This window comes from Lutra lutra, chromosome 10 (assembly GCF_902655055.1).
Source record: "Lutra lutra chromosome 10, mLutLut1.2, whole genome shotgun sequence".
Lineage (NCBI taxonomy): Eukaryota > Metazoa > Chordata > Mammalia > Carnivora > Mustelidae > Lutra > Lutra lutra.
In genome coordinates this window covers 51,797,043-51,824,928 of record NC_062287.1, presented here as the reverse complement: position 1 = coordinate 51,824,928, position 27,886 = coordinate 51,797,043, and the positions used below count along the sequence as shown (strand labels likewise).

General features: G+C 49.6%; 1 protein-coding gene across 4 annotated transcripts in view; it reads right to left on the bottom strand.

The window, feature by feature from the left end:
* Nucleotides 1–27,886, bottom strand: part of TENM4 (teneurin transmembrane protein 4) — a 2,938,802-nt gene that overhangs the window by 224,997 nt on the left and 2,685,919 nt on the right. For all 4 annotated transcript variants that reach the window (XM_047690277.1, XM_047690278.1, XM_047690280.1 and 1 more), the window contains one exon: nucleotides 4,597–4,852. In XM_047690277.1, coding sequence (XP_047546233.1) covers nucleotides 4,597–4,852 — 256 coding nt within the window. The remainder of the gene's footprint in view (nucleotides 1–4,596; nucleotides 4,853–27,886) is intronic.

Below are 27,886 nucleotides of genomic sequence, written 5' to 3'. Positions count from 1 at the left end.
CCACCAAAATGGACCACAGATGCACCTGCAGGCCTCAGAGCAACATGGGAGCCCAGCTGTAGGAAGCACAGGGAGGCCTGGTCTCCCCCAGGGGACTCAATTACCCAGGAGAGGGCCAGGAGCAGTGGGTTGAACAAGTCCTCCCTCACTTGTCCTTCTGCCTTCTGTTCTTTGCTCCCAGCATGAAATCTACCCCCTCCTGGTTATTCTGCCAGCTGTTACGCTATTTGCTCAGCTATTCATTTTTGACTCTCTACACGGACTGAGTTTGATAATTAGAGAAGAGCCTGTGACTGTTTCTCTGGCATGGGGGGGTGGTCCCCATCCTCATGGGGCTTGATAATAGCTGTTGACGACAACCACCTCAACTTGGCCCTGCTCTCTTGGGCTTCTTGGCCTTTGCTGAGGCTGTGCTGCCCTCATGCCCTTTTTCCCAGCTCCACCTGGGAACTTCTGCTTGCTGTCAGTCCATAGCACCAGGCCATTAGGAAGTCGTCCCTTTGGCCCACTCACGTTACTCATAGCTTTTCATTCATTTGTTCCATCATTCATTCTTTTAGCCCGAGATAGTATTTTTCCAGCACCCATCAAGTGGCAAGCTGGGTTGCCTGCTGAAGATCCAGAAACAATTAAAACCGCTTCACGGCATGTACCTCCATCATGGCATCTGTCCCACCGCAAGAGTCTGTCCTCTTACATGTACTGCCTGCTGGGCACACAGTAGGCACTCAGTATTTGCTGAAGGACAAGTACTACATGGTAAGCACTTGAGCATTTACTGTGTGCCAAGACATTTTCAGACAGGATGGTATAGAATCACTACAAGAGCCTCAGGAGGCACGAGGGTGGGTTAGAAGCGGCTGAAAATCCTTGGGCGTTTCTCCCTTTGAGAAGCGGGCCTGGTGTCCCTCTCCTCAGAGCTGGCTGACCTAGGACTGCTTCAGCCAACAGAACGGGGGCAGAAGAAACACTATGCACTTCCAGGCCAAGACTTTGAGTAGATCACGAGCTTCTGTCTCAGGGCCACGGAGCTCCAAGCTGTGAAGTAGGAAGTCCACGCCCCACTGGGAATACTGGGTTTAGAGGCCTTGAGAACACGGTAGAGGGTGAGCGGCCACGGCCCAGCCACCCAGCCATCTTCTGCAAGGCTCCAGCACATGAGTGACGCCACCTGAGGAGCCACCAGCTGACACCGCTGACTGATTCCCCAACCCTACGGAGAGAAGGGCCCAGCTGGCCCTTCTGGAGCTCCTGCCTCATGCTTCTAAGTAAAATCAACTGGTGTTTTTTTTTAAGCTACCAAGTTCGACAGGCATTTGTTATGCAGAACAGATAATCAGAACACAGAGTTACGGGTATTTTCTCCTTTTCAGAGAGGAAGAAATGCCAGGTCTAGGTCCACAGCCAGTGAGCAATGGGGTAGGGGCTGGAGCGCAGGGTGGGTTCCCCCCCAAACCTGTGGTATGACCACTGGCTTCAGCGAAAGGAACATCACTTGTGTCCTCAGAACATCAGGGCCAAACTTCTTTCTCCAGAGTGAAGATACAACCTACTATTTCCTCTCAACCCCTCTGGTGAGCAGGAGCTCAGTAAATATTTTTTGTGACTTTTTTCTTCACAGGGTTGATATGGGAAGCAGATATGCATAAAAAAATGGGAAATCATTTTTATAGTATGTTTTTTCATGCCAGGCGCTATGCTTTATGTTACCTGATAATTTCTTTTTTTTTTTTAAGATATTATTCATTTATTTGACAGACAGATCACAAGTAGGCAGAGAGGCAGGCAGGGATAGAGAGAGGAGGAAGCAGGCTCCCTGGTGAGCAGAGAACCCGATGTGGGGCTCGATCCCAGGACCCTGAGATCATGACCTGAGCCGAAGGCAGAGGCCTAACCCACTGAGCCACCCAGGCACCCCCTGTTACCTGATAATTTCTTACCTGATAATTTCATTCACTTCCTCCCAGTCTGAGAGACATGAATTCTTATCCCACATTACATAGGGAAATCAAGGTTCAGGGCTATAAACGGACTTGCTGGGCCAGTAAGTGTTAAAGCCAAGACAAAAATCCAGGTCCCCTGACCCTAAAGTCTGTTCTCTTCCTTACCTCACCACGCTGGTCAAAATTACCTGTGATTCCATCTGCCATCACGATGTGACACTGATCTCTCTTAAACCTTGCTGGTTTTGTGCCATCGACCAGTAAAGGTCAGAGTTAAGGTCCACAATTCTGATTGTGTCATCCATTGTGCCAGGCACCTCTCCCAGTTTTAAACCATCTTTAGGTACAAAGAACTCTGGGGTAACAGAGAAGGCCCACCTCCAACATTTCATCTGGGTCTTTAAGAACAGGTCAGACTTTGCAAGAGCCAGAAGTGCGGAGGAAGGCAGCTCTGGCAGAGAGCTGTAGGAGAGCATGTGCAAAGGCATAGGAGCATGAAAGGAATGGGCATCTGGGGGAAGAGACTGATAGATACACATAGACATATATGCCTACAGACATATACATATGGAACATTAAGTATGTATATAATCATATCTACAGACTTCTATACAGCAGTACAGATGAGCATATATATATATGCCAGCATGTTAACAATGGTTCCCATTTGGTGGTAGACATACGTGATTTTCTTTTCTTTTTTCCTGTTTTGTAGAACGATTATTACTTGGGTGATAAAGTGTAAGGGCAAAGGAAACAAAAGTTCCCTGTGGCCTGTGCAATGGATGTGTGAGGACAAAAGGTCAGAAAGGCGGGTGTCGGCTGGCTGGTAAAGCAAGAGAGGTCGGCCGGGACCACCCCAGCACCTCACACTAGCCACCAGGAAAAACGCCCCTGCTGCTCAGCCTCTATCTTCCTCTCCCTTGAAAAACCCGGAGAACCACCTACTTTGCTCCTAGGTGAGAAAAATGAACATTCAAGCAGAGGCAGGGGCTACTGGGCTCCATGCGGAGACTCAGAACCATTGATTATCCGCTGGCTTCTCTTGGCCCCACGCAGTCATTCAGTCAGCGACCTGGAAATAACGGAGCCCTGATTAAGCTGCCTGGTGGGGGGGTGGGTATGACACACAGGTATGGAATGCCCTCACGGAGGACAGCGAAGGAGGCACAGGAGGACAACCGGCGCCTGATTTTAAAGGATGTCAACAGAAACAATATGAATAAGAGACTGGGGATGAGGGAAGCTGGACGGTATCTCTGAGAAATCCTGCTTCTGGAAAAACGATTCCACAGGAGTAAAACACAAGATGGCACAAAAGGATGTTGACTCTCTCTCCTCGCTGGATCCCACCCACTCGATGTGCAACCATCACAGCGATGTGCCAGGTACAGTCAGATGGGCACACTTTCCATGTATACATTGATTGCTTGTCTTTGAATGTGGGATGGTGTCGGTCCCCCCCACGGATCAAGAGGAGGGGTTTGAGAGAATAAAATCTAGGTTTCCCCACTACTTTGAGAGGCAGGGTAGAAGGGGAGGAGGTTCTAATCCCGCCAGTCCCCGGCACTTCAGCTTTGGAGAGTGTAGGGAAATGCTCTGTCCCCCAGACAGCAGTGCTCCTCTCAAAGTGGTGGGATTATGGGCGAATCTGCTTGTTATCCTTATAGCTTTCTGCATTTTCTCTATCGAGTGCGTATGCCTTTATAACTATTTACAAAGAAAACAACTCATTTCCATTTGGGAAAACAGTGGCTCACCAGAGGGAAGAAGGACAGCAACGGAGCTGACCCTGACGACAACCCATGACGGAAGCACTCTGTGAGGCTGGAAGAAGGTGGAGGCAGAGGGACCCGGCCGGGAAGACCTGGGGAAGGTGGTTGTGGTGTAGGAAATAGCGCTGCCCATGAGTCTCCCGACCTGGGTTCACATCCTAGCCACACATCCACTGTCCATATAACCTGGGCTAGTCCCTGACCCTCTCTGATTCTCAGCCTCTGAAACTCCCAAATAGATCACAAATCACAAATCACAATACTGCCTTCTTCGTGAAGCGATGAAAATGACATCATGTCTCAAGTATAAAAGCTCTTGTAACCCAAAGTTAGTTGATGATGTGTCAGTATTAGGAATTACAGGGTTTGGGGTGTAAAGGGGTAAGTCCATGGGACGAGAGGGGAGGAGTGGACAGGAGAGGAAGCATTCCTGGAGCGCCCACCACAGGCCAGGCATGCCCCAGGCCAGGCACTGGGTGACCAGACCACAGTAGGGAAAGGCAGAGGTGTAGGCCACCATCAAACACTGACCAAGGGCCTGCTGTCTGCCACCTTAACACACTCAGCTCCCAACCACGTTTACAACAGCCCCTCCAGCGAGCAGCACCCCCACTGCACAGACCAGGAAAGGGCCCAGACTGCTCATACCCTCAGGCCAGCCTGGACCTCAGGGCTGTTGGATTCCCCAGCTCCCGCTATTCCTGCCTCACGCCCCTCCCCCGCCGCCCTCCCTCCTTCTCTCAGCCAGCCAGAGAGCCTCCTCTCCGAGCAGTGCCCCGCCCCCAGCCACCCCGGCCAGGGAGGTGGGGGACCCCCACACACACACCAAGGGCCCTGCCGCCCCTGTGGCTCGCCCCATCCGCCCCCCAGCCCCGCACCTGGTCTCCAGGGGGATGTTGCTGTTGAGCAGCCAGTTGTCCTGGGCGTGGGCCGGCTCCTGGACGCCGCCGGCGGGGGGCTCTCCCGAGAGCGAGGGGTCCGTGGGCGCCGGGCTGGGGTTGCTCCTCGGAGTGAAGTTGCCCCGGTTCAGGGAGTTGATGGAGGCCGCGTGGTGCTGGTTGGGGGTGTGGGCGTGTGAGAGCGGCGGCGGCGGCGTCCGGAGCCGAGGGTGGTTCTGCAAGCCGCCAGGGTGATCTAGGCACAAACACGCGTGGTCAGCAGGACGTAGAGCCCGGGCCACGGCCGGGCCCCCGGGGCCACGCGGGAGCAGCGAGCAGCAACGGGCGCGGCGGGCAGTGTGTGTCCATGAGGTCGGGAGATGGTGGGCTTCTCGACAGACCCTGACTGAGCTCCTACTATTTTCGGTGCTAGGGACACATCGACGAACAAAACGGACACAATCCCCATCCCCGGCGAAACTTAAATTGGAAAAGAGAGACACAATAAACAAGATGAAACAACTAGCCTCTGCCGTCTCCGCCCTATTTCTTTGATACTTCTAGGACAGCGTTTTTCAAAGTGTGGTCCGGGACCAGCAGCTCTGACACCACCTGGGAATTTGTTAGAAGTGAGACGTCTCGGGCCCTGCCCCAGGCTTACTGAATCAGGAACAGCTGGGTGGGCCCCACCGATCTCCTTTCACAAACTCCAGGTGATTCCAATGGACGCTAAAAATTGAGAAACGCTAACTCTATATAATGGTACATAGTAAATGAAACAAACAAGATAAGTGAAATATATCGTTTATGGAGGTGGTGATAAATCAGAGAACACATAAAGCCCGAAGGGGCCTATGGCAGGGGTGTGTGGGGGCGATGGTGGTGGCTAAGCCTGCACTGATGGCCTGGGGAGGGGGGAGGAGGTGAACTTTGAGTCAAGGGAGTGAGCGCAATTAAAAACCACCTGGGGGTTATTAAAAACTACCATAAACATTTATTGAGAACTTACTGTGTGCCCGGCGCCATTCTGAGCTCTCTACATGTTTAAATCGAGCTGATCCTCATGGACCCAGTGCAGAGCAGATACTGTTTTTCTCCCCACTTTACAGACAAGGGAGTTAAGATAAATCTTTTATTTACTCCCTTCAGCTACTTGGAACAATAGGTATTATAATGATGAGATTTAGAGATGAAAACAGATTTTAGGATACAGCCCACGCAGGGTCCAACAAGCCCTTCAGAATTTGACCCACACCTATCTTCCCAGTCCTACCTCTCATCACCTTCCTCCCCCACCCCTGCCCTCCCACCACGCCTTTCTCCCAGAGGCGAAGAGGACTGCTGCAGCGATGCAGGGGCTAGAACCTCATTTCCAATGAGGACGGGCCCCAGGAATGTGAGTGGTACCTTCTGAAAATGAGGCCTGCTGTGCCAGCAGGGGTGAACCCTAATGGGAGGGGAGAAAAGAGAGCAGGGGAGCCAAAACAGGCAGAGAGCATTCAGCCTTGGACCAGGGAGAAGGCAAGAATAGCAGGGTCATTTTTTTGTCCAGCTGTCCTCTAGCAGCACTTTAATGGAGACATTTGGAGCCTGGGACAGAAGCCAGCAGCAGAAGCAGCCTCCTGGGCTGGCCGAGTGTCCCTCCTACCCTTGGCCTTTCAGGCTGCTGGCTGCCGGCCAGGGCACCGAAGCAGTGAGAGGGACCGGACCACTATTGTCCAATGCTTATCAGCAGGCCAGCAGAGAGGGGTGACCTAGCCCTCGCTCCACGCCCCCCACCAGGAGTCAACCTCTCCGTGGCATGTTTACCTAACTGATATTGATAGTTGGGGCCCATACATTGTACTAAGTGTCCTTTCACAGCCTTAACTGTTTGAATGCTCACTACAACCCCCAGAAAGCAGCATTATTATCAGTCCCACTTTATAGATAAGGATGCTGAGGTCTGCAGAACTAGGAAGTGGTCCTTACTAATCCAAAGCCTGAATTCTGGCTACCAAACCATGATGCCTTTGTATAAAACACAGACACCAGTTGAATTGTCTCAGTCCATGGCCGAAGGCAGGCCCTACCCACCTCCCCAGTACAGACAGCAAGCATCTGAGGTCAGGGTCAGGACAGGTTGGCCTGCAAGCCTACAGACCTCTGCTTTGGGACTAAGTGGGGATGCCAGGCTCTGGCTTGGTAAGTCTTTAGAATATCACTGCCGAGGGTCCTGAAATAATGCGATTTTAATGTGAAGGCCACTAGTCATATATCTAAAAAACTAACTTCTAAAAGGAAATTCTCCTGTAAAGATAAGAAATGTCCTGGTCCGAATCCTCTATTTTCTGAAGCTCAGCTCAGATAACACCTCCTCCAGAAAGCCTTTCTTGATCTACCCTCCCCAAAGTTCTTTTTCCCTCCATTGAGTGCTAATGGTAGGACCTGGACCACTCACCTTTTCCTTCTCCCTCACAGCTGGCGTACTTATGTCCCCCATCTTGCCTCTTCTGGTGGGTATAAAAATCCCTATTCCCTCTGTGCTGGCGATCACAGGTCCTACAACTGACCAGGTACTCAATGTAGGTTTATTGAGTAAACAGCTCTTGTGAATGGCTTGGACAGTCTATACAAGAGAACAAACCTAGTGAGCAGATCAACCCAGACTCTCTGGAGCTTGGGCCTATGCAGTCCTTTACTGACTCACCTGGGTGCTTCAGCTGGGCCCTTTGTTTTCCCCCCTTCCCTCATCCCTTCCATGCTGAGAATGCTAGGAAAGGGGACTTCGAGGTTTCCCAGGTTCCCATAGGAAAAACTCCATGTTTTGGGACTCACAACCCCAAAAAAGAGACATGATCTTCCTAAGAGCCACTGTCTCCTCTGGTCTGAATGGAGTCCCCTCTGCCCCTAAGGCTGAAAGGGAGGCTAGGGGACAGGCATAGAAGGTCCTTCTTTTTTCCCCTCCCCCTCTCCAATATGGACTCCTATCTTGAGAGGGAAACTCAGAACTAGTTCACTCATTCAGCATTTCCTGAGTGTCAGTCCTGGTAACCCAGGTGTCAGGAACGCAGTGGTGAACGGCATACAGATGGCCCAAGAGAGGCCCAACTTTCTACTGGTCCCTACAAACTGGCTATGTGGCCTCTGGTAACTCACTTCACCTCCCTGGCCCTTGGTCAGTGAAAGGGGGTACACATTCCTCCATTGCCACTCTCTGGCAGATGAAAAGCTAGAGCTCTTGCTGAAGTGCCAAGTACTTGGGCTTCCACTGCTCCCTGAGGGAAGCGACCACGTGCCATGCATCTCTGTATCCCTCATCAATCTTTACAGAACGTGGGGGAGACAAGAGCAGATTAACTGGGTGCACTTCCTGCTGGCATGAGCAATGGCTTCTCTCTTGCTACCTGTGAGTAGAGGCATCGGTACATTTGCAAAGCTGTGCTGTAAATTCCAATTTACACCCTCTTTTCACAGATAGAGCCTCCAAGTATATCACTGAATCGAGCCCAGATATGAGTCATTTTTACTGTTCTGCTGCACACACTCTTAGTAAAGGCCACTTGCTTATCTGAGGTTTGCAAGCCTGGTTTTCCAGCAAGAAGTTTTGCTTCCTACAAGTTCTCAGATATATCTGCAGTTGCTCCTTCCCTCCAACACCTCAGACATTTTTTTTTCCATTTTATATGAGCAAAAAGCGTGAACACTGAAGCCTCCAGGAGCACCTTCCTGAACCGAGATCATCAGAAGCCTGCTTCAGAATGCTTTTCCCAGCAGTAGGTAATAGAATGAGACCAGGCTTTGATGTCAGGCAGCCCCAGGTTCAAGTTTTGGCTTTGTCACTTATAAGCGCTGTCACTTTGATCAAGTTACTTGACCTCTCTGAAGCTTCAGTTTTCTTACCACGAACTGGAGATACTACCTACCTTCTGGGGTTGTTATGAAAAGTAAATGAGATCATGGATGTAAGGTGCTCATTAGCACAGCACCTGGAATACAGTAATGCTAAGCACTGGTAACTATTAATTCCACAGTTATGATAAAGGCATGCTGAATGAATGAACTGTAAAGTGCTGAATCATCCCCATGATAATCACTCTACAGCATTTGCAACAGGAGTTCCAAGGCAAAGAACCTTGAAAGAAAAAGAGCAAGAAAACATCTCACACAAAAGCACCGCTCTTTTATTGCAGCCAAGTCCCCCTCCGGATGGCCACTGACTTCCAGGAGCCCTGGTCTCAGGAAGGCGCCCTTGACATGCAGATCAGAAGTGAGGAGAGTGACTGCAGCCCGACCCAAAATCGGACACATGGGGGCGCCACGTCTTCAAAGGGTCCGTCCTAGCATCAGAGAAGCATGTCAGAGCAAACCAAGGTGCTGCTCTGACCTGGGTTCAGGCGCATCGCTAGAGAGAAGGCTCTTGAGGTCGTTCAGTCCATCAGCAACACTAAGCAGCCCTCTGCTGTGTGCAGAGACTGGATGAGTTTTAAGATGAGGATGAGTCCCAGCCTTGGCCAAACGGCCCATGTCCGGAGGCATGCTGATGGGTAAGAGCAGAGCTCAGTGGTCTCCCAGACCCAGGCTCCACCCTGGCTTTGGCTCTGACCAGCCACATGATTTAGTGCAAGTCCCTTAACTTCTCAGAGCCCCTAATTCCTCATGGGTAAAATGAATATATAATAGTAACAGTAATAAAAGGAAGAAGAAGAGGAAGAAGGGCTACTGTAGACGGGAAACGTGGCGATCCAGAGCTGAAACAAAGATGGTCCCTGACTTTGAGCTGCTTACAGTCCAGTAAAAAAGAAGACACTTGGAGACTACCAAAATGGCAATGATGATGGAATTGCAGTTGTTAACATTTACTGAGTACTTACTACATGACTGGGTCTCAGCATTCGAATTATTTAATCCTTAAGATGCCCCTACAACAAAGGTACTAGTATCATTCCCCATGTTGTAGAGGAGGAAACTGAGGCACCCGCGTGGTAAGCCGTTTGCCTGAGATTACACCACCGCTGAGTGATGGAGCCGGAATTCGAAACCAGAGCTGACTGGTTCCCGGACCCACACCGTTAACCCCCTGCTGTGTACATAGGAAGTGAGCGGACTCAGGTGAAGCGCTGATGTCAATGCCTGTCACACAGCGAGCCCCCCACAAACGGTGGCTCCAAAGATCCCCATTAGCCTTCGCTACAGCCCTGCTGGAGCTCCGGGGAGCATGGAGGCAGCCGCCAGACCGACTGCTGGGGCTGGGGTGGCTTTGGGAGAAACACCTTGCTGCCTGTGTCTAGCGGGCACGTGGGAGGGGTCTGGAAGCCTAAGAGAGAGCCTGTGGCCCACGATGCATGTGGATGAGCAGTGGGATGGCCGGGTGAGGTGGCAGCAGCATGAGAGGATACACTGAAGGCAGGCCTGGGGTGCGGGGCGGGGGCGGTTGTCTGCAGTGCCCCTGAAAGAACTTGGCCTTTCCCGGGAGGGTGAGAGGGTCCCCGGTGGGCTGTAAGCAAGAGAGTGCTGTGATCACTAGGGTTTGAGGAAGATTTCTGGGGGCTGGTGGAGGGTGAGCCAGGCAAGACAGACCGCAAGCCGGGCCGGGGCTGACAGCAGGATGCCTGCCTGCTAGAGAGGCTCCAGCCGAGTGGGTCATTATTCTTTTTATAAGAGCACACTCATGAGAAAAGATACAAACTTCCAGGGTTTTGGCTCAGGCAAAGAATTTTAATGTGTCAACAGCCCTGCGATCTAAGGCCAGCCATGGCTCCACGCAAGGGTGCCAGGCTGGGTGCCCACAGTCAGCGCCGCGAAACTGCTGACAGGCGCCCCGAGGTCTCCTTGCTCCGGAGTTCACGGTGACCCGGCGTGCACTGTGATCGTTCATTGGGCCCTAAAGATTGTCAGATATGAAAGATGATGGTGTTTAATTACCATAAAACACAAAAACTCCAGCTGCCTGAGAATGCCAACAGGAAGACTTATTTGGCTCCCATTAAAATGCCATCGAGCACCACTAACTCGGGACGGTGATGTAGCAGGGCTGAGAGCTCAGCTAATGAACCTTGGCCTCCACGACCAATTTAGAGAGGCCAGAAAGCTCTTTGTCACCACAGTCGGCAACCAGGGTCTGATGGTCTGACTTCCAGCCTCTACGCTGCCTCCTTCAAGCTGTACAATCTCAGACAATTTCTTTAGCCTGCAGTCTAAGCTGCTCCATCTGTCAAATGTGTATGAAGGCACCTTGCAAACTGTGGGATCCTGCGTAAGAGGTGAAGACGACTATCACTGTTATTATTATTAAAAGATTTTATTGAGGGACGCTTGGGTGGCTCAGTCGGTTAAGCCGCTGCCTTTGGCTCAGGTCATGATTCCAGGGTCCTGGGATCGAGTCCGGCATCGCACGGAGCCTGTTTCTCTCTCAGCCTCTGTCTGCCACTCTGCCTGCTCATGCATGCGCGCTCTCTCTCTCCGATAAATAAATAAAATCTTTAAAAAAAAAAAAAAGATTTTACTGAGGGGCACCTGGGTGGTTCAGTTGTTAAGTATCTGCCTTCGGCTCAGGTCATGATCCCTCGGTCCTGGGATCGAGCCCCACATCTGGCTCCCTGCTCAGCGGGAAGCCTGCTTCTCCTTCTCCCCCTACCCCCGTTTGTGTTCCCTCTCTCACTGTGTCTTTCTCTGCCAAATAAATAAATAAAATCTTAAAAAAGAGAGATTTTATTGAGAGAGAGAGAGAGCGAGCACGAGCAGGGGCAGAGGGAGAAGCAGGCTCCCTGCTAAGCTGGGAGCTCTACACGGGACTTGATGCCAAGACCCTGAGATCATGATCTGAGCTGAAGGCAGATGCTTAACCATCTGAGCCACCCAGGTTCCCTGAGCAGGAGCTTTTCTGGGACTCCCCTTCCAGTTTTCTTGATGAGGGGCAGTAAAGGGTACTCTGAGGTCACAGTGTGGCTGTTCAGGGGAGAACGCTGGGTGAGCACAGGCTACAAAAGTGCTCTGCATTGAGAGGCCGTGATGAGGGGACCATGTAGAACCCATGCACAAGACTCATGGTGGGGGGAGTCGTTTTGCAATGGGAGTGTCTGGAAAGGGAGTGTTTTCTGGTGTCACAAGGACAGGAAGCACAGAGGGCATTTGGCAGGAGGGGCCAGGAAAGCCAGCACAGACGGGCAGGCGACCCAGTGATCCTGAGGGGCGTGAGGTCCAGTGAGCACTTAGTGTAGTCCTTCCTCGTTAGTGAGAACAGGCAAACAGCCACCGTGAGGCCGTGTTCTCGTTTGCCTGCTCCACTACCACCCTATCGGCGCTCACTCTCTGCCCTTCTCCAGCACAGGAGAGCTGACTGCTAAGGCTTGCATCCCTTGGGCTCCCTTGCCCATGGCTTCCACTAGGTGTGGCTAAGGGTTAGCACAGCAGGGTGCTGCAAGATGGGGAGTGATGTGGAGGGGACCCCCTCTCCCCAACCCCTGCAAGGCAGCATCTGAAGCAGTAACCTCTTCCTTCATGGCTGTAGCACTTTGGAGGTGGAGTGGTATGGAAGCTTCTAGGAGGAACAAGAACTTGAACTGAGCACAGAAGTAGAGATAGGGTGGTAGTGTATAAGGGGGAGGGAAAGGGCATTCTAGGCAGGGAGGCTGGCACAAGCAAAGGCCCACAGGCTGAGAGACACAGGCTCCTTAGGGCAGCAAGGATGGTACAGAGGTGAAGGGGAGCAGAGGGAGAGGCCAGAGGCCACCTGTGAGAGCTGGGGGTACCCCTGGGACCCTGGAGCCAGAGGGGCAGCTTTCAGGATGCTTAGGGTGCTCACCCCAACATCTGGCCTTTTAAAGCCAAATATATGTCACAGGAGTGAACCAGAACCCCCAGGCTTCATTACAATGTGCATGGGATTCCTCATCCAGCAATGAACGCTCCTGTAGGGTGCAAGTGGAGGTGAGGGGCATCCTGCTGCCTTTGCCTATGCAGTGTCAGAGCACCTGCCAGACAGAGCTGTGATCAGCACTGCTCTCTGTTCCCAGGGTCATGGCAATTTACAGACAAACCAAGTCCACAGCATCAGGACCCATCTTTCTCAGCGTGTGTATGAACACCTTGGCTGGGCCACCACTGAATCTGGACGGACTGGCTCCCAACCTCCATTGGCCCAGACTTCATTCTTGGGCTTGTCCCTGTCAGCCACTGTCACCCAGCCACTAATGGCCGTGTGACCTTGGGCAAGGCACTTAACCTGGCTGAGTTCCAGGTTCCCCAGCCGACAAACAGGAGGCAGCGGTGGCTGGGAGTCTCCTCCATTTCTAAAATCAAGACTGTATGATCCTTGGCAGATAAACCGGGGACGTTTGTTGATGAGCAGCTACATGCAAAGGATGTGCGCAGCGAGCTGTATATTGGACTATGCTGTGTGATTAGGCACCAAAGAAGGCGGAAGGATGGAAGAAAGAGGAACATAGTGCTTCCTTCCTCCTGCCCTCTCTTCTGGCTTCCATTCCTTTCACAAAGGTCACTCTCCACAGGCCCTGTGCTTGATACCAGAGACCCAGAGGGAGCAGACAAAGTCCCTGCCTATAAAATTGGAAAAGGCCACCTGCAGCCACGGGGGAGATTTTTTTTCTGGGTACATGGCTTTCCCCCAACTTAAAGCTGTGCCCACCTCAGGCAGAATTTGTCCTGGGAAAGCTTTCCACGTTGTCAAGTAAGTTTTCCTTCCTCCCACTGTCCCCTTCTTACCCTTTTCAAAAATGGTCTGACCTTTAAACTGTTAGGTCAAGTCCCGAATCAACAAGAAACCATATTCGACAGGTAAGATCGGAGTGTGTGCCTCACGTGGGGGTGGAACTGAGTTCAGTGGAAGTCTGCAGTGCGCCGGGGTGGATAAGAAGCTCATGGAAGTGTAGCCGGTCGCATTCGCAGAAGTAAAGCAGTAGGAATGAGGCAGGCGACAGGCACACTGTGCTGATTAGCTGGACTGGGTCCTGAGGAGGGATGCCTGGACTGTGTGTCATGCCTGCATTACAGAGGCTGATCCTACCCTGAGGTCTCCGGGGGTAATGTTCTCCCTGGCTTCCTTGGGCGGTGAAGGGTTTAGGAACTGTGTTCCTCCAGGTGTAGACAAAGGACCAATGCTGTTAGCCTAAAAAGGAGACGGGTTAGGGGAAAGAGCTTCAAGAAAGAACATGTGTCTAGGAGTCCCGGTGAAACACAGAAATGCCTGGTGACTAGATGTCCAAGTTCCGTCACTCAAGCCACACAATGCATAGCTAGGAAATCACACACGATTACATGGTGCTGTAGAGAGTCCTAGATTAAAGAACCGTCCCCAGCTTTGCCATGAACTCACTCTGTGCCTTTGGGAAAGTCCCTTCCTGTGTCTGGACCTCAATTTGTCTGCCTGAAAAATGAGGTTCCTTCCCCTTGTAGGTGACCTCCTGAGGCTCTTTGCAGCCTGTGACAGCCTGATTCCTTGTGGCTTCCCTTACCCCTTCAGGGAATCTCCTGGAAAGAAGATGACACGTACAACACTGCTATTTCCCCCAAACAGCTAAAGGGTGGAAGAAGGGGCAAACCTATTCCTTGGGGCTTTAGCACCAAGAATCAGGACAAAGGCCAGAAATTACCTGGAGCCCCCAGCACTCAATCAAGGAAACCCTTCTTCCTGCCAAGCTCTGCAGTGAGCTGCCTGCCACGTGAGCTCCCTGTCGTTAAAGCGGCAGCTTAAATAGCCAGCCTCCACCTTGTCCCTGCACCCCAAGCCTCTGCCACTCTGGTGAAATGCACACCGAGCCAAACCTCATGTCTCCCTGCTCACTGGTCCCCAATTCTACTGCTCTCCTTAGCTCCTGATCTCACCACAACCCCGCCGGGCCACCAAACCAGACCCTGGGGAATCACCGCCGCCTCCTCCCTCTTCTGCCAGATCCTCACCACTCCCACTGTCACTACCCCAGGTCAGGTCTCATCAGTGGATGCTGAGGCCAGGCCACAGCCAACACTGGTGTCCCAGCCCACAGGCTTTCCCGCCTCCAATTCATTTGATATCCGTCAGCAGGAGTGAGCTTCCTATAAGAAAACAATCTCACTGCTCCCTCACGATAAAGCTTCTGGGGCTCCCCAGCGCCCATAGGACAAGACCCCTCGCCATCTTGCCTGAGCCTGCCACTCCAGCACAGCACCCATAGCTCTCCACTTCCTCTTTAAAAGGGTGCCAAGGTTAATAGGCTAATTATAAACCGCTCATGAAACTGCTCACAGCCTGTCTCACACCCATGGCTTTGAACATGCTGTTTTCTTAGGCACAGATGCCTTTCTTTGTCCCATTACCCGGTTAACTCAGATTGGAGTCACCTTCTCTAGAAAGCCTTCTCTGACCACCATCTCCACCCCCAGTGTGGGCTCAAGGCACCTCTTCTGGGCTCCTCCAGCCCCCAGAGTTCACCCTGAGTTGCTGTACTCTGTACATCTGTCTCTCCTACCAGACTCTGAGCTCCAGGGACAGAGGTCTTATCTTAACATGTCATGGGCTGTGAGGCTAGAAGCAGATGACTCTTCTTTCTGGGATACGTGGCAGGCTCTCTCACCCACGGGCTGCCACTGATTCTCAAGGGCCATGGTGGCAGTGGGGCACTCTGATCTTTCTCTTCAAACTTGATCTGATGTTCTCCAAACTGCATGGGAAAGACAGCTGATCACTGAGGTGGATATAAACTCTTTATATTTTAATCAACAGCTGACGATGCCATGAAGAGATGAAGAGGAAATCGTGACAGCGACTCTCAAGGCTCCCACAGGGAAGAGCCCACTTTGCTGAGACTGATGTCAGCACAGAAGGTCAGGGCAGTTTATGAGGCCATTTTCCTAACCCCGAGCGCCCCCCCCGCCGCCCACCGCATGGCCCCGCAGCAGGCCGAATACCAGCACACGGACAGGTGTCTTCTCGTTAACCATATTCATGTGCCTCCCTGTATTGTACATCCATCAGGAATTTTGAAGAAACAGCTTCCTCTTGGCAGTGCAGACACGCTAGATGGAAGCAACAGGCCGCTGGAACCCACAGATCATTGTGCATGGGGGTTAGGTACCCTGGCTCAGGCTCAGTCTGCTATGGGTTCAAATCCCACTCCCCCACTTACACACTGGCTGCCCTACACATCGCTTCTGGATCCTTGTTTTCATGCAGTGAATCCCATCCAAACAACACAGTGGCCAGGAAGCCAAGGGCTAAGTCAAAGGGAACTTAATTTGAAACCAGGCTCTCCCACTTCCTAGCTCTGTGGCTTCCTGAACGCCTTGATTTCTTCATCTGTAAAATGGGGATACTAGCCCCACAGACTGCTTAGTGCTGTTTCAGGGACTTAAGGAGCATGGTGATTGGTAAACAGATGGGACTCATTGGAGGTGAACTAATAACTCACTCTCAGAGCTCCTTAGAATTACATCTAATTACAGTCCCCTTAGGCTAGAGGATCTTCAAGAGCTGAGATCTTATCTGTGCCTGGTCTTTCCTACACCTTCAGCTGGCTTCCCTGTAAAAGGCTATTGAGCTCATCTATAAGTGTTGAATGAAACTAAATAAAGCCTTATCTGTGTAGGTCTGGAACCCAAGAGGTTGTCGGGGAGAAAAGAATGAACATTTATTGACATGTGATGATGAGCAGGAGTCTTATTTCATCTCCAGAGCAACGCTGTAAGGTTGGTCTTAATTTCCCCATTTCACAGACAAAAAACCTGAGTCTCATAAATCTGCTCCTGTCTTTGTCTACGAACTTCTTCAAATTTTTTTCAATAACGGGATAGCTCGGGATCTAGCATCTGGAACCACTTTATTAAATGTGACATCTTGGTTCAAAAACAGAACAACAAACCAAACAAGAACCATGCCCTTGGTCACACCACTCAGGAAAGGATAAAAGCCAGGGCCCCAACACAGATCTCCACTCATTCTACTCTCGATGCCCCCTAGAGGCAGCAGAATGAGAAAAAATAAATTCTCAAGTACTTAAGCTATAGATATCAGGCAATTTATTGAACGCAAAAACATCCAATATATTTTTGTTATGACTAAGCAACACTCGTATCAATGGCTGCATAGATGAGCACAACAAGCTCTACTGTTTGATAACACACCGTACCCACAACCCTAAGAGGCAGGTGTTGCCATCCTTGCGTGCACGAGTAAACTGAAGTGGTTTTCCTCAGGGGGCTTGCCCACGTAAGCAGAGACTCCAAGCCCCGTGCCCTTCACAGCCTCTAGAAACCACATGCAAAGGCCTCCTACCCCAACCAGAGGGCACCTGCCTGACCCTAGCAAGTCTCAGGAAGCACAATGACCGCTGCTCAGGCGGTCTTCACCTTCTCGCTCAGGCTGTAAAAGGGCGCATTTAGGGGGAAAGACAGAAAGCCATCCAACTCATTATACAGATCACAGAGATGCTTTTCATCATTTATGACATGATCGCATGTGGATTTTCCTTCTGATACAAGCTTGGGAGATCTTAGGCAGGTGTTTCATCCATCAATGTCCATAAACCAAGACATAAGAGAAACAGATAAAAGGAATTTGTCCTCCTGAAGTCCTCTGCAAAGTGTCCAGCTCAATCTCCAGGTCACTGAAATATAGTAAGAGTATTAATAACGGCCTCAGAGCCCTGAAGGCCTCCAGGGCGACTAGCTACAAAGCTAAGCATCTTTAAGTCACTTGCCCCATCTCCTCTTCCCGAGTCCTCTGAGGTGGAAGGGAGAGAGTTTGGCATGCAGTCTCGAGAGCCAGACAGCTTGGGTTCGAATCTCGGCCCTGCCACTTCCTAGCTGTGCGGCCTCGTTCAAAACACTTGGCTCTTCCTGCGCCCCACCTTCCTGACTTGGAATACGGACATGACACCGATGGGGTGGTGGGAACGACTGACATAAGGGGCGAAGAGCGTGCCCGGCGTGTGGCAGGGAGTCACAAGACGCTAGCTATTGCTATCTCTGTTTTACAGACGAGGACACTGAAGCTCGGAGAACTTGCTCGTGCTCCACGGCTACTCAACGGCAAGACTGGAGTTCAAGTCTAACTTCAAGCCCCCCCTCCCGATGGTGATGGGGTGCTCGCCACACCCCACCTCGCCTTCCGCCCGGTAGAGCAGGAGCTCCATCAGTGGTATTACTATTACTCATACTTGAGAGTGCCTCAAGCGCCGTCCTCCTTGTCAGTGCCCTCCGAAGAGGACTGAGCCCGGCTCCTGCCCCTTCTCTTGCCGCGGCCTCACGTGCAGCCTACAGCGGATGTCCCTGCAGCAAGGGCACAGTCGGTGCTAACTTCATTTCAATGCAGAAAGTGTACAGTTGGTGGGCGCCACCTGGGCTCATTCCCCAAGCTAATTCTTTTCTCTCAGCTGTGGAATATTTTATTCTTCCAATTTCAGAATCTACTTATGTTAAAAAAGATAGAAGAGAAATCCAATCGGCCCAGCTCAGGTCTGTGAAACAAATAATGCAGCCACCGTAGAACCTTAATCCAACAGTTCTATTCATAACCACAGTGATCACCGCTCTGCCTAATTTATACGGCCCAGGGCCTGCTAAAGCAGATGTCTCTTGGCAACACAGGATGCGGTGCCGAGGCTCCCTGACACCGCCGAAGGGGCGTAGATCTCCAGGCCTGGCATCTCCACGAATCTGAAGCAAATCTGGATTTGGAGGCCCATCCCCCAGGAATTCCACCCACGCTCGAATGTCACACTCCATTTTCTTTTTCTTTTTTCTTTTTAAACAAGGGAATGGAAGAAGTAAAGTTTTGCCTGGCTGCTTCTTTTGTTTTCTAGGGAAAAAAATTAAAATAGAAAGGCCAACCTGCCTCAGTATCCTGGAGAGGCAAAGTGCTTTGGCGTCCAGCTGAATTTGAATCCTGCCTCTGCCACTCACTAGCTGTGTGATCTAAGCAGGTGACTTAACCTCTCTGAGAGCATCTATAAAACAGAGATAATTATACCTACTCACAGGTTGAAAACAGAATGAGAGAACAGTGGGTTTCCTACTAGACTGTGGCCCTTGTATTCCCAATGCCTAGTAGAAGCACTACTTTATTGTACATCTAATATAAGTGTTTGCTGACAATGTCTACAATCTTAATGTCCATTGTTTACTGAGAGAGAACTATGTGCCAGGGTTTGTGCTAAGTTCTTTTCATAGCATGATCTTACTTATGCTAAAGACGGCACTATAAAGTATATATTAGTGTCCTCTTTCCAGCTCTGAGACAACCGAGGCTCTGAGAAGTTAGGACACTTGTCTGGAATAGTACAGCTCATAGGAGCTGGAGCCACTGGGAGTCCCAGATCACAGTGACAAAGCCAGGATTCAAACCCAGGCCTGATAACTCTCCTTCTCTGCCCTGCCTCCTCCTTCCACAGCACCCACCAAACTTGATATAAGGCAGACAGCGTATCCCCAAGGCCAGTTAGTTCCCCTTTCTTTCTCTTTTGGACCTCTTATGTCTTGGGATTCCCCTGGGGCAATTCAGAATTCAGGGTAATACTTCAAGATACTTAGAGGAATTAGATCACCATTTCCAGCCAATATCTGTTGGACATTTGCAATGATCTTGCTCTGGGTTAGTTACTATGGCTCCCCCAGATTTCTGGACTGTCCTGATGAAATCAAAATGAGAAATCAAACTCTTCTGAATGACCCGGGGGAGGGAAGATGCCCACCCAGGCACCCAGGTGATTCGTGCCCTGCCCATTATCTTAAGGTGGCAAGGTGGTCAGTAGGCCTGGGTCCCAGTTCCCGGCCTGCCATGATCTTGCTGGCACGCGGTGCAGGCACCACACCTCTCCGGACCTTAGTTCCTTCCTGTCAAAATGCAGCAAATGTGGAGTGTTGGGCCTGATTCATTTGCTCAGTGAAGATTTCTGTTAGTTGTTGCTACACTCTTCACTCCCAGAATCCTATTAATAATCCCCCCTCAGTTACTCTGTATTTTGGAATATTTCATTTCTCACACATGCTATATTCACTAATGAATCATTAACTGGTTTCCCCCCTTTTTTTTTAATCAAACATATGTAAAGCTGATAATCAGAATTTCTGACAGGATCCAGAGAATTCAGTCAATGGATCCCTAGCGCCCAGCCCATTGCTGACATGAAGTAGGCCCTGTGTTTACTGAATGAATCAATGAGTGAATGAATGGACAGATGGATGAATGGTTGATACTAAGCAGAAGGGCACCAAATGGTGGGAAAATATGGAGTCAGAAGGACTTGGCTCTGAGTTCCAGCTCTACCACTGACATATTGTTGATATTAGAAGAAGTCACTTAACTATCTAAGGCTCAACTTTCCCATCTCTGAAAGGAGGACAATTAAACCTATCTTACATGACTGCTGTAGAGCTGAATAATAACAGGAATGGTAAGGAACATACTGTAGCTAACACATACATAGTGTACACTCTGTGCCAGGCCCAAGTTTAATATACGTACAGCTGTACATATATTAACTCAGTCTTCATAATAACCCTGTGGGCTAGTTACTATTATTACTCCTGTTTTACACATGGTGAAACTGAGGTATGAAAAAGATATTGTGGGGACACCTGGGTGGCTCAGTCAGTTAAGTGTCTGCCCAGGGTCCTGGGATCGAGTCCCACATCTGTTTCCTTGTTCAGCGGGGTACCTACTTCTCCCTCTGCCTGCTGCTTCCGCTGTTTGTGCTCATGCTCTCTCTCTGGCAAATAAATAAAATCTTTAAAATATATATATGAAGATATTGTGGAACTTGCCCAAGGACAGACTTGCATCTGGAGACGGGATGCAAACTTATGTGGTCTGGTTCCAGAGTCTGTGTCCTTAATCCCTCCACTCTACTGCTCTACTGCAGCACAGGGCATGCTAACTCCCACGCTAACTGAGCAGAAACCTAAAGGTTGGCTAGTGTAGCCTTACTGCAAGACGGTATGCACATTTTCCACCTGGACTTTTTATGAGATTGGCAGTTCCCCACAGCACCCCGATATCTTCATGCTCTGCCATGCCCAGGAACCAGCTGGGATTCGGTATGAGGGGCTGAGACCAGCTCTGCTGGCGACTGTACCACAGTCACCAGTGCTGTCCATTTAGCCTCCATTTCTGGAAGACATACAGGATTCCTCTTGCTCAAGGCTGTTTCCCTCCCTCAGGCCTTCACCTCTTTAATGTACCTATGTAGCTTTTGCTTGTCTGGCATCCCTTCTTCTTCTTCTTCTTCTTCTTCTTCTTCTTCTTCTTCTTCTTCTTCTTCTTCTTCTTTTTTTTGAGAGACAGAGTAAGAGAGAGAGTGTGTCCACATGCATGAGTGGGGGAAGGGGCAGAGGGAGAGGGAGAGAGAGAATCTTAAGCAGGCTCCATGCTCAGCTCGGGGCCCGATGTGGGGCTCAATTGCACAACTGAGGTCATGACCTGAGGCGAAATCAAGAGTCAGCTTCTTAACCAACTGACCCTGCCAGGCGCCCCTTCTAACAACATAAATTCTCTCTGTTTTGGGGAGCCCTACTCTCAGACTCTGAATTTGGATGGAATTGGCTTCAGGGTGGCTACTGAGAGCACCTCCATTCTTCCAACCAGGGTGTCTAATTCAGGCAGGGCCATGCGACCCTGGTCAGGCCAGTCCCTCTTGGGCTTTTGCTGTAGCTATGGGGGGCTTGGAGTGCAGGGGGAGAGGCACTCTTTTACCTGGTTTACAAAGTGGGTAGCATATAAGCCTGGAGGGGTTCCTTTTATCAGATGAGGATGACTGCATAAGAATAAGGCCAAGGCAAAGGGAAGCGAAGTCCAGAGAGGGAAAAAGATTCAGAAAGACATTATTTGAATGCCTGGATCTAGTTGCATTGATGCCAAAATGATCCCCTGGACCCTTCACTTACATCACCCAATACATTGTCTTTCCTTGAGAAACCCGGGTGGAATTGTTTCTCTCCCCACAGCTGGGAGTTCTGATTTCTCAGCCGAGAGTGCCTTTCCTAGCCCCCTCCTCCATCATGAGGCTGGAAGTCAACTCAGAAACCGCAACACTATGTCAGAGCCCTTCCGTACTCTGCAGACAGACCTGGCCTCACCCTCTTGCGGCCCCGGAAACCTGAAATCACAAGGTGCCTGCACTTGCGCCTCAGCACACCGTGTGTGTGCACACTCATGCCCCCCCAGGGACTGTGAACCCTTTGGGGTGACTTCTTCGCCTCAATCCAGTGCTAGCCACATGGTAGGTACATATGCTCTGACATCACCCACATTGAAGCCCATGATCACAAACATCCCCTCTAATGAAGAAAGAATGCTCCGTTGCTATCAGGAATAACCATTTCTACCTCAGAGCAAAATGTCCTGTCGTGATGGCTGGATGGTAGATCACGGGAAAGCATCCCCTTCCAGGTGGCAGAGTATGACCTCTGTGGAAATGGGAGCAGCTGCAGTGCTGAGCCTGGAGGCAGGGGGAAGGGCTGTCCACTGGATCACGGTTCCAGTTTGCCGCCTTGGTCAAGTTCTCATCCCCCCATGGCATTACTCATGGACGCTGTTACGAATCACGCTTACTCACACTGATTTCTTTTTTTCTCCCCGAGGACGAACTACCTCATCCCTCCCTAATCTAATGGCTGAAATTAGGCAAAAGCAGCCATCTGATACATGTTAGGCATCACCCTAGAAAGGAAGTCATCAAACAAGACATCACAAAAAACCCTTTTAATGTTTCCATTCTCTTAACTGCCCATGCAAATCAGGCAGAAGGATTCCAACTGGAGAAAAAGACGCTTGAGGCTGTGGCTGTCACGACCCTTCCTGTGTCAGGTCACCCAGAGAAGGTATCTTTGTGCTGGGCTGTTCTCCCCCAGCAGCAAATGCTGAGCCTCCTGTGTGTCGGGCACATTCCAGGCTCTGTCACCTGTGTTACAGCACGGGGAAGTTTTGTTGCCACCGTCCTCATTTCACATTAGGCTTGGAGAAGGGAAGGGATTAGCCTGAGGTTAGCCAGTCAGTGGTGGATTCAAACCTAGGACTAGCTTGGCTCTACCAGCTCTTTCTACTTCTCCCTGCAGGTGGTCTCTTTCTCCCTCTCCCCAGTGCCACCCACCAACACGAGAAGTTACAGGGGTTCAGGAAAGCTGGGAACAGCCAGTCCTGTGAATAGTGGTGTTTTTATAACATGCTGGGTCCCATCTATGCCCTGGCATGACTTACGCCTGTAAAGAATGGGGGTGATACGTGGTCTGTCACCTCTGGATCCCCCGAGACCAGCAGATATCCCAGCTCCCTGGAGCTGTATCTGGGCAGGGAATGTTGAGTCCCAGGGACCACATCCAGTCATGGGTAGATCGCACCCAAGGGAACTTCAGACATAATCTCTGCCCTTTCTCCCTCTCTGCACTCCAATGTGGCATTTAGGAATATTTCTAAATGTCAAAAGCTGCTATGAAGGCAGAGTCTGACTGCCCCCTTTGCACACACTTGAGGTCTGAGCTATAATCACAGACGCCCCCTTTGCCACTGCATGCGTGCCTCGTCTAAGCCCATGTGTGCAGCAGAGCCCTGGAACCGACCACACAGTCAGGGACTGCAGGCAGGCTCTCAGGGACTCCTGCTCTCCCGCTAGACAGATGGGGAAGGACTGAAAATGGAAGGCCCAGGGCCACAGCAGGGAGGGCAGTGTCAGTCTTCAGGAGCCTGGTGTCTGATTCACGGCTCAAGGCAACTCTCGTCCCAGACACATCATTGGACTGAAGTCACATACTGCCGATTTCACGTGTGATTTTGGACTTTGTCTGAAGACCATGAGCATTCCCTCGGGGACCTCAAACCCAAAGACCCTTATCTTATCTGACTTCAGGGTACAGACTCAAGTCAACCCACTCTCACTGGTACCTCCTGTGTATAACGCTATGGGATAGGCACAGAGTGAGGGAGGGGGAGGCATGAATAGCAGCTCTGGCAACAAGGCACTGAGCCTCCTAAAGGAGCCAGGCTTGGAGGCAGCACATCCTCGCTGGATGCAGGACGGGAACTGCTGCTATCGGGCTGTATCTGGAGTGTGATGGCACTGGAAGCAACTCGTGTTCTCTCGCAAAACTGGGAGGGCGCCTAGGAGAAACCCATGCCAACACGCAGCAAGGCATCTGCAGAACGTTTCCACACTGGGCCTCGGAGGCCATCTCCGGAGGCCCCGAAGCATGGGTAGAGTTAAACGCTAGAGAACAAGGATAAAAGATGCAAGGACAACCTGAGCCAAGGCAGGCAGGCAGAAAAGAAAGGGAGTGTGGTCTGTACCATTCAAAAGACAATTAATTAAGCCCTGCCCTTCTGATGTCTTTACGATGACAGTTCTTATTACTTAACTCTTCCTGGGTTTTTGCCCGGTGTCTCCAGCTCAGCTGGTGTGTCTCTACACTTCTTTAAAGCTCTGTTTGTCCTTGGAGTCCACGCAGTGCTCTGCATGTGACAAAAGCAGACTAGAATGTCCCTGACAAACTGAGGACCACATTCCTGTATGATAAAGAGTGCTGGCCGGACGGGCACAAGAGTCCATCTCATTTCTGGATGGCCTATCTGAGGGCAGGTTTTAACATTAAAAAAAATAAAAAGATCCTTTGCATGGCAACACAAAGACTAGGAGTGAAAAATGCCACAGTGTGCAAATCCTGGTCACACGGGTCTACACTGTGCTTAGAGCTCAGCAGGTATCACGACCTCAAAGGCCTAGGACCTCAGGTATGAGGAAGGAAGTTAGCCAGAAGTATTCCTCCAATAAAATAACATGCAGCAGCACCACGGAGGGAGCAGCAGGTCAGGGACAAAGTCAGACGGTAGGGAGGGAAAGGAGGTATGGAGAGTGAGCAGCATGCTGTCTGGCACAGAGCTTGGGCTCAAGGGCCCCTTGACTTCACCAGGGTCCTTATCGCTAGTTCCTCAACCCCATATCAGCTCAACCAAGAATTCCTTTCTTAAACATTGTCATTCCTTGAATCCCTATTAGAAGGCAGGCGTTAGCAGCACAGAGGATGCAATGACAAACAGGAATGACGGGTCCCGGCTCTGAGAGGAAGTCAGAGCAGTAAAAGATGCAGAGCCATGGGTAGCAGGAGATGGTCAGGGCCAGCTCTGTGGGTGAGTGAGCACCGCAGTCATGCGGGGCCCCACACTCAGAGGGCCCGGCCCTGGGTTTGATGTGTTATCGCCATCTTAAAATTCTTAAACATTTTTGAACAATGAACCATGTATTTTCATTTTGCAATGGGTCCCACAAATGACGTAGTGTGCCCTGGATACAGGAGTTTTTGCCTTCTGACTTCTGTTCTGCCCGTTTCCCATGGAGTAGTAACAATATGATCTGGGGAAGTGATCTCCACTCAAGGTGCCTGAGTGATTTAAGGGAGATCCCATCCCCTGGGCCAATGCGTGGGTCAGGAATGAGCATGTGACAAAGTTCTGGCCAGTGAACTTTGAAGGGGATGTTTGCTGCATGCTCCCGGAGAAATTCTTCTTCTCTTTTCAATACTGAACAACGGTAAGCCAGTCTCTCTTGCTCATTAAGTGAACAAAAATCAGCATGAGTCTGCATTGCCCCTAGTAGCCTTCCTACAACGACAAGGAGGGACCAACCTAAGAAGGATAGAGCAGAACCATGGAGAGAAACTGAGTCCTTGATGACCCTGTTGGTCTTGGAACGCCCAACCCTGCAGCCACCCTATCTCTTAGCTGCCTTTTCTATGACACAATATATTCTGATACTTGGGTATTTTGGGTTAATTGCAGCCTAAAACATCTTAACTGACACTGAGCCAACTTGGCTTTAAGTCCTGATTCTACCACTCACTAATAGTAAACCTTTGGGCAAGTCCCACTTTCTCTCCTCCACTGGAAACCGAGGGCAAGTAATCACATTTTATAAGACTGTAGTAAAAAAATCAAAGGAGGCATTGCTAGTGAAGATGCTTGGTTGGCGTGTGGCGCATGGCAGGGGCTCAGTCAATGAGAGGTATTATGATGATGATGAAATTTGGACCTAACAGACAGCTGTCTACCACCGCATTTCCTGGTGATGAGTTGGTTATGAGCTAAATTTCCCAACTGTAAGTAAAAGCAGGAATCTTTTAAAAATATCTTCTTTTTATATAAATAGCAATTTGTAACTATACTAAGACAACGTAATAAGTTGACAAGTAAATTCAAGTACTTTGTACATAACAGAGGTAGTTGGTAAGTTGCTTTCTCAGAAATCTGGACATCTCCTCGTCCCCTGTCACACCAGAGGTTTCCTCTCTACGGATGCTAATATCAAGCTTCATCTACACACGTTAAGATGGCAAAGCCGTGACTGCACAATTGAAAATAATTTCATACCCACTGCCACCGAGACAAACCCTAGTTTCTATTCTTGTGAAAGCAAACTTCCAAATCTGAATTCTTACTCTGCACTGTTCTTTTGCAAACTGCCAGCCTTTCCCTCTTTCGCCCTAAACAAAACAAAGCAAGAAGCATCAGTTAAGCTACGTGTGATCTCAGCTTGGGAGCTACATTTTGGGTGTAGCGTGAATTCTAATGCATTGGTGATGGGTGATTCACAAATTCTATCCATCAGTGTTTAAGCTATTTTTACTTCCAAAAAAGTGTGTTGGGGTGCTGGGGGAAGTGCCAAGGAATAGTTTTGTTGTCCATAACCTGGACCACTTTGTGACTGGGTAATTCCAAATGAATCTTGGGAAATTCCAAGCAGAGGCAGTGAGAGAGAGAGAGAGAAATTTTCAACCTTCCTAACTGATACTGGTGGGGAAGAAAATGCAGGAGAGCTGGAGTCTGTCAGCAACTTGCCAAACACCTATCCAAATTTGGGAGTCTTCTAAAGACGGCACCAGTTATGCTGGAAAGAAGGTGAGAATGTGGATGCTTTCAAACACTCTTCCATGTCAGTTTGTAAAGTGTTTCCATGTGGTTCTCTCATACAGTCATTCCAGAAGTTTGCTTCCCTGCCTAAAGCCCTTCCATGGCTCCTCATTTCTTTCAAGATAAAACTCAAGTTCCTTAACTGAGCATTCAAGTCTCCTTAAGATCCAGGCCCCCTTACTGCCTTATAAGTCACCACATCCCTTCTATTAAGGATCTTGTCCTAGCCACACTGAACCATTTGCAATTTCTCAAACAAGGCAATAAAAGAAGAACAATCAACAACTCCAGGAAAAATGAAGGCATGTATAAGCATTACTGGCTCAGGAGAAACAAAACAAAACAAAAAACACAAAAACAGAACCAAAAAGCCAATATTCTTATATAAGCATAATTATATAACCAATGACTACATATTTAACCAAAAAATGATGATCATAATTATGTTAGGGTTGTAGGGAGAGGAAAAGCAAGAGAGTGGGTAGTGTGGGAGTTCTTCCATTGGAGGAAGTCAACAGATAATGCCTACAATTGATAAATGAAGAAATACCAGTATATGCACATTACTTAAAAACAGAAAGTTAAACAGCAGGGGAAATAGGTAGCAGAGATCAGAGTTGTCTGCTGGAGAGTGGGACCTGGGAGAGGAGAGGACTGGGGCAAGGGACTGCTATTTTTCTCATCACAAACATTTCACCAAAGTTTAACTTTTAAATTTCTGTGTACATATTTGTTTTCATTTAAGAATAAATACAAACAGAAATAGTTTTTTCTAAGAAAATAAAACAAAGCATAGAGGCATAGCTTTAACACTGGGTTTGATGTTAATATTACAGTTTGAGAGAGGCCCCAGAAAACAGAGCGGCTGGGTGGTATCTCACAGATGGAGATAACTCACTTTCTAATGTGGTGAACACCAGTGATTAGGAGAATCATCTGGAATCCATCAGTGACATAGGCTTTTGAAGGCTTTGGAAATGCTGATTTACCTGGCTTTGCAGATGATGATTTTCTAGGTTTTGGGGGTAGACATTAAAATCTTCAAGACACTATATTTTTGCACACTGATATTATAAAGCAATGATATTACGCACAATATGGTTTTCCTATACTATACACATTCAAAGTAGTTTTTTTTTTTTCCCAGTTCACTAATACTCAGCGAAGCATTAGCTTTTAGTCCACGTGGAAGCATGATGTTGCAAACTCTCTCATGCGGATTATTTTGCTGTACGCTTGGAGCTTATTTCGGATGAATTATTTGCTTGTGTGCATTGTGGCTACTAGCATAGGAGGTGATTTAATGTTAAAGTACTTTGCTAGCTCCTGTGTGCCATTTTTTTAACTGATATATTCACTTTGTCTGCAGGGATTACATGGGAATTTATTCCAGTTTATTCCCAAAGAACCAATAATATATTACTTTTA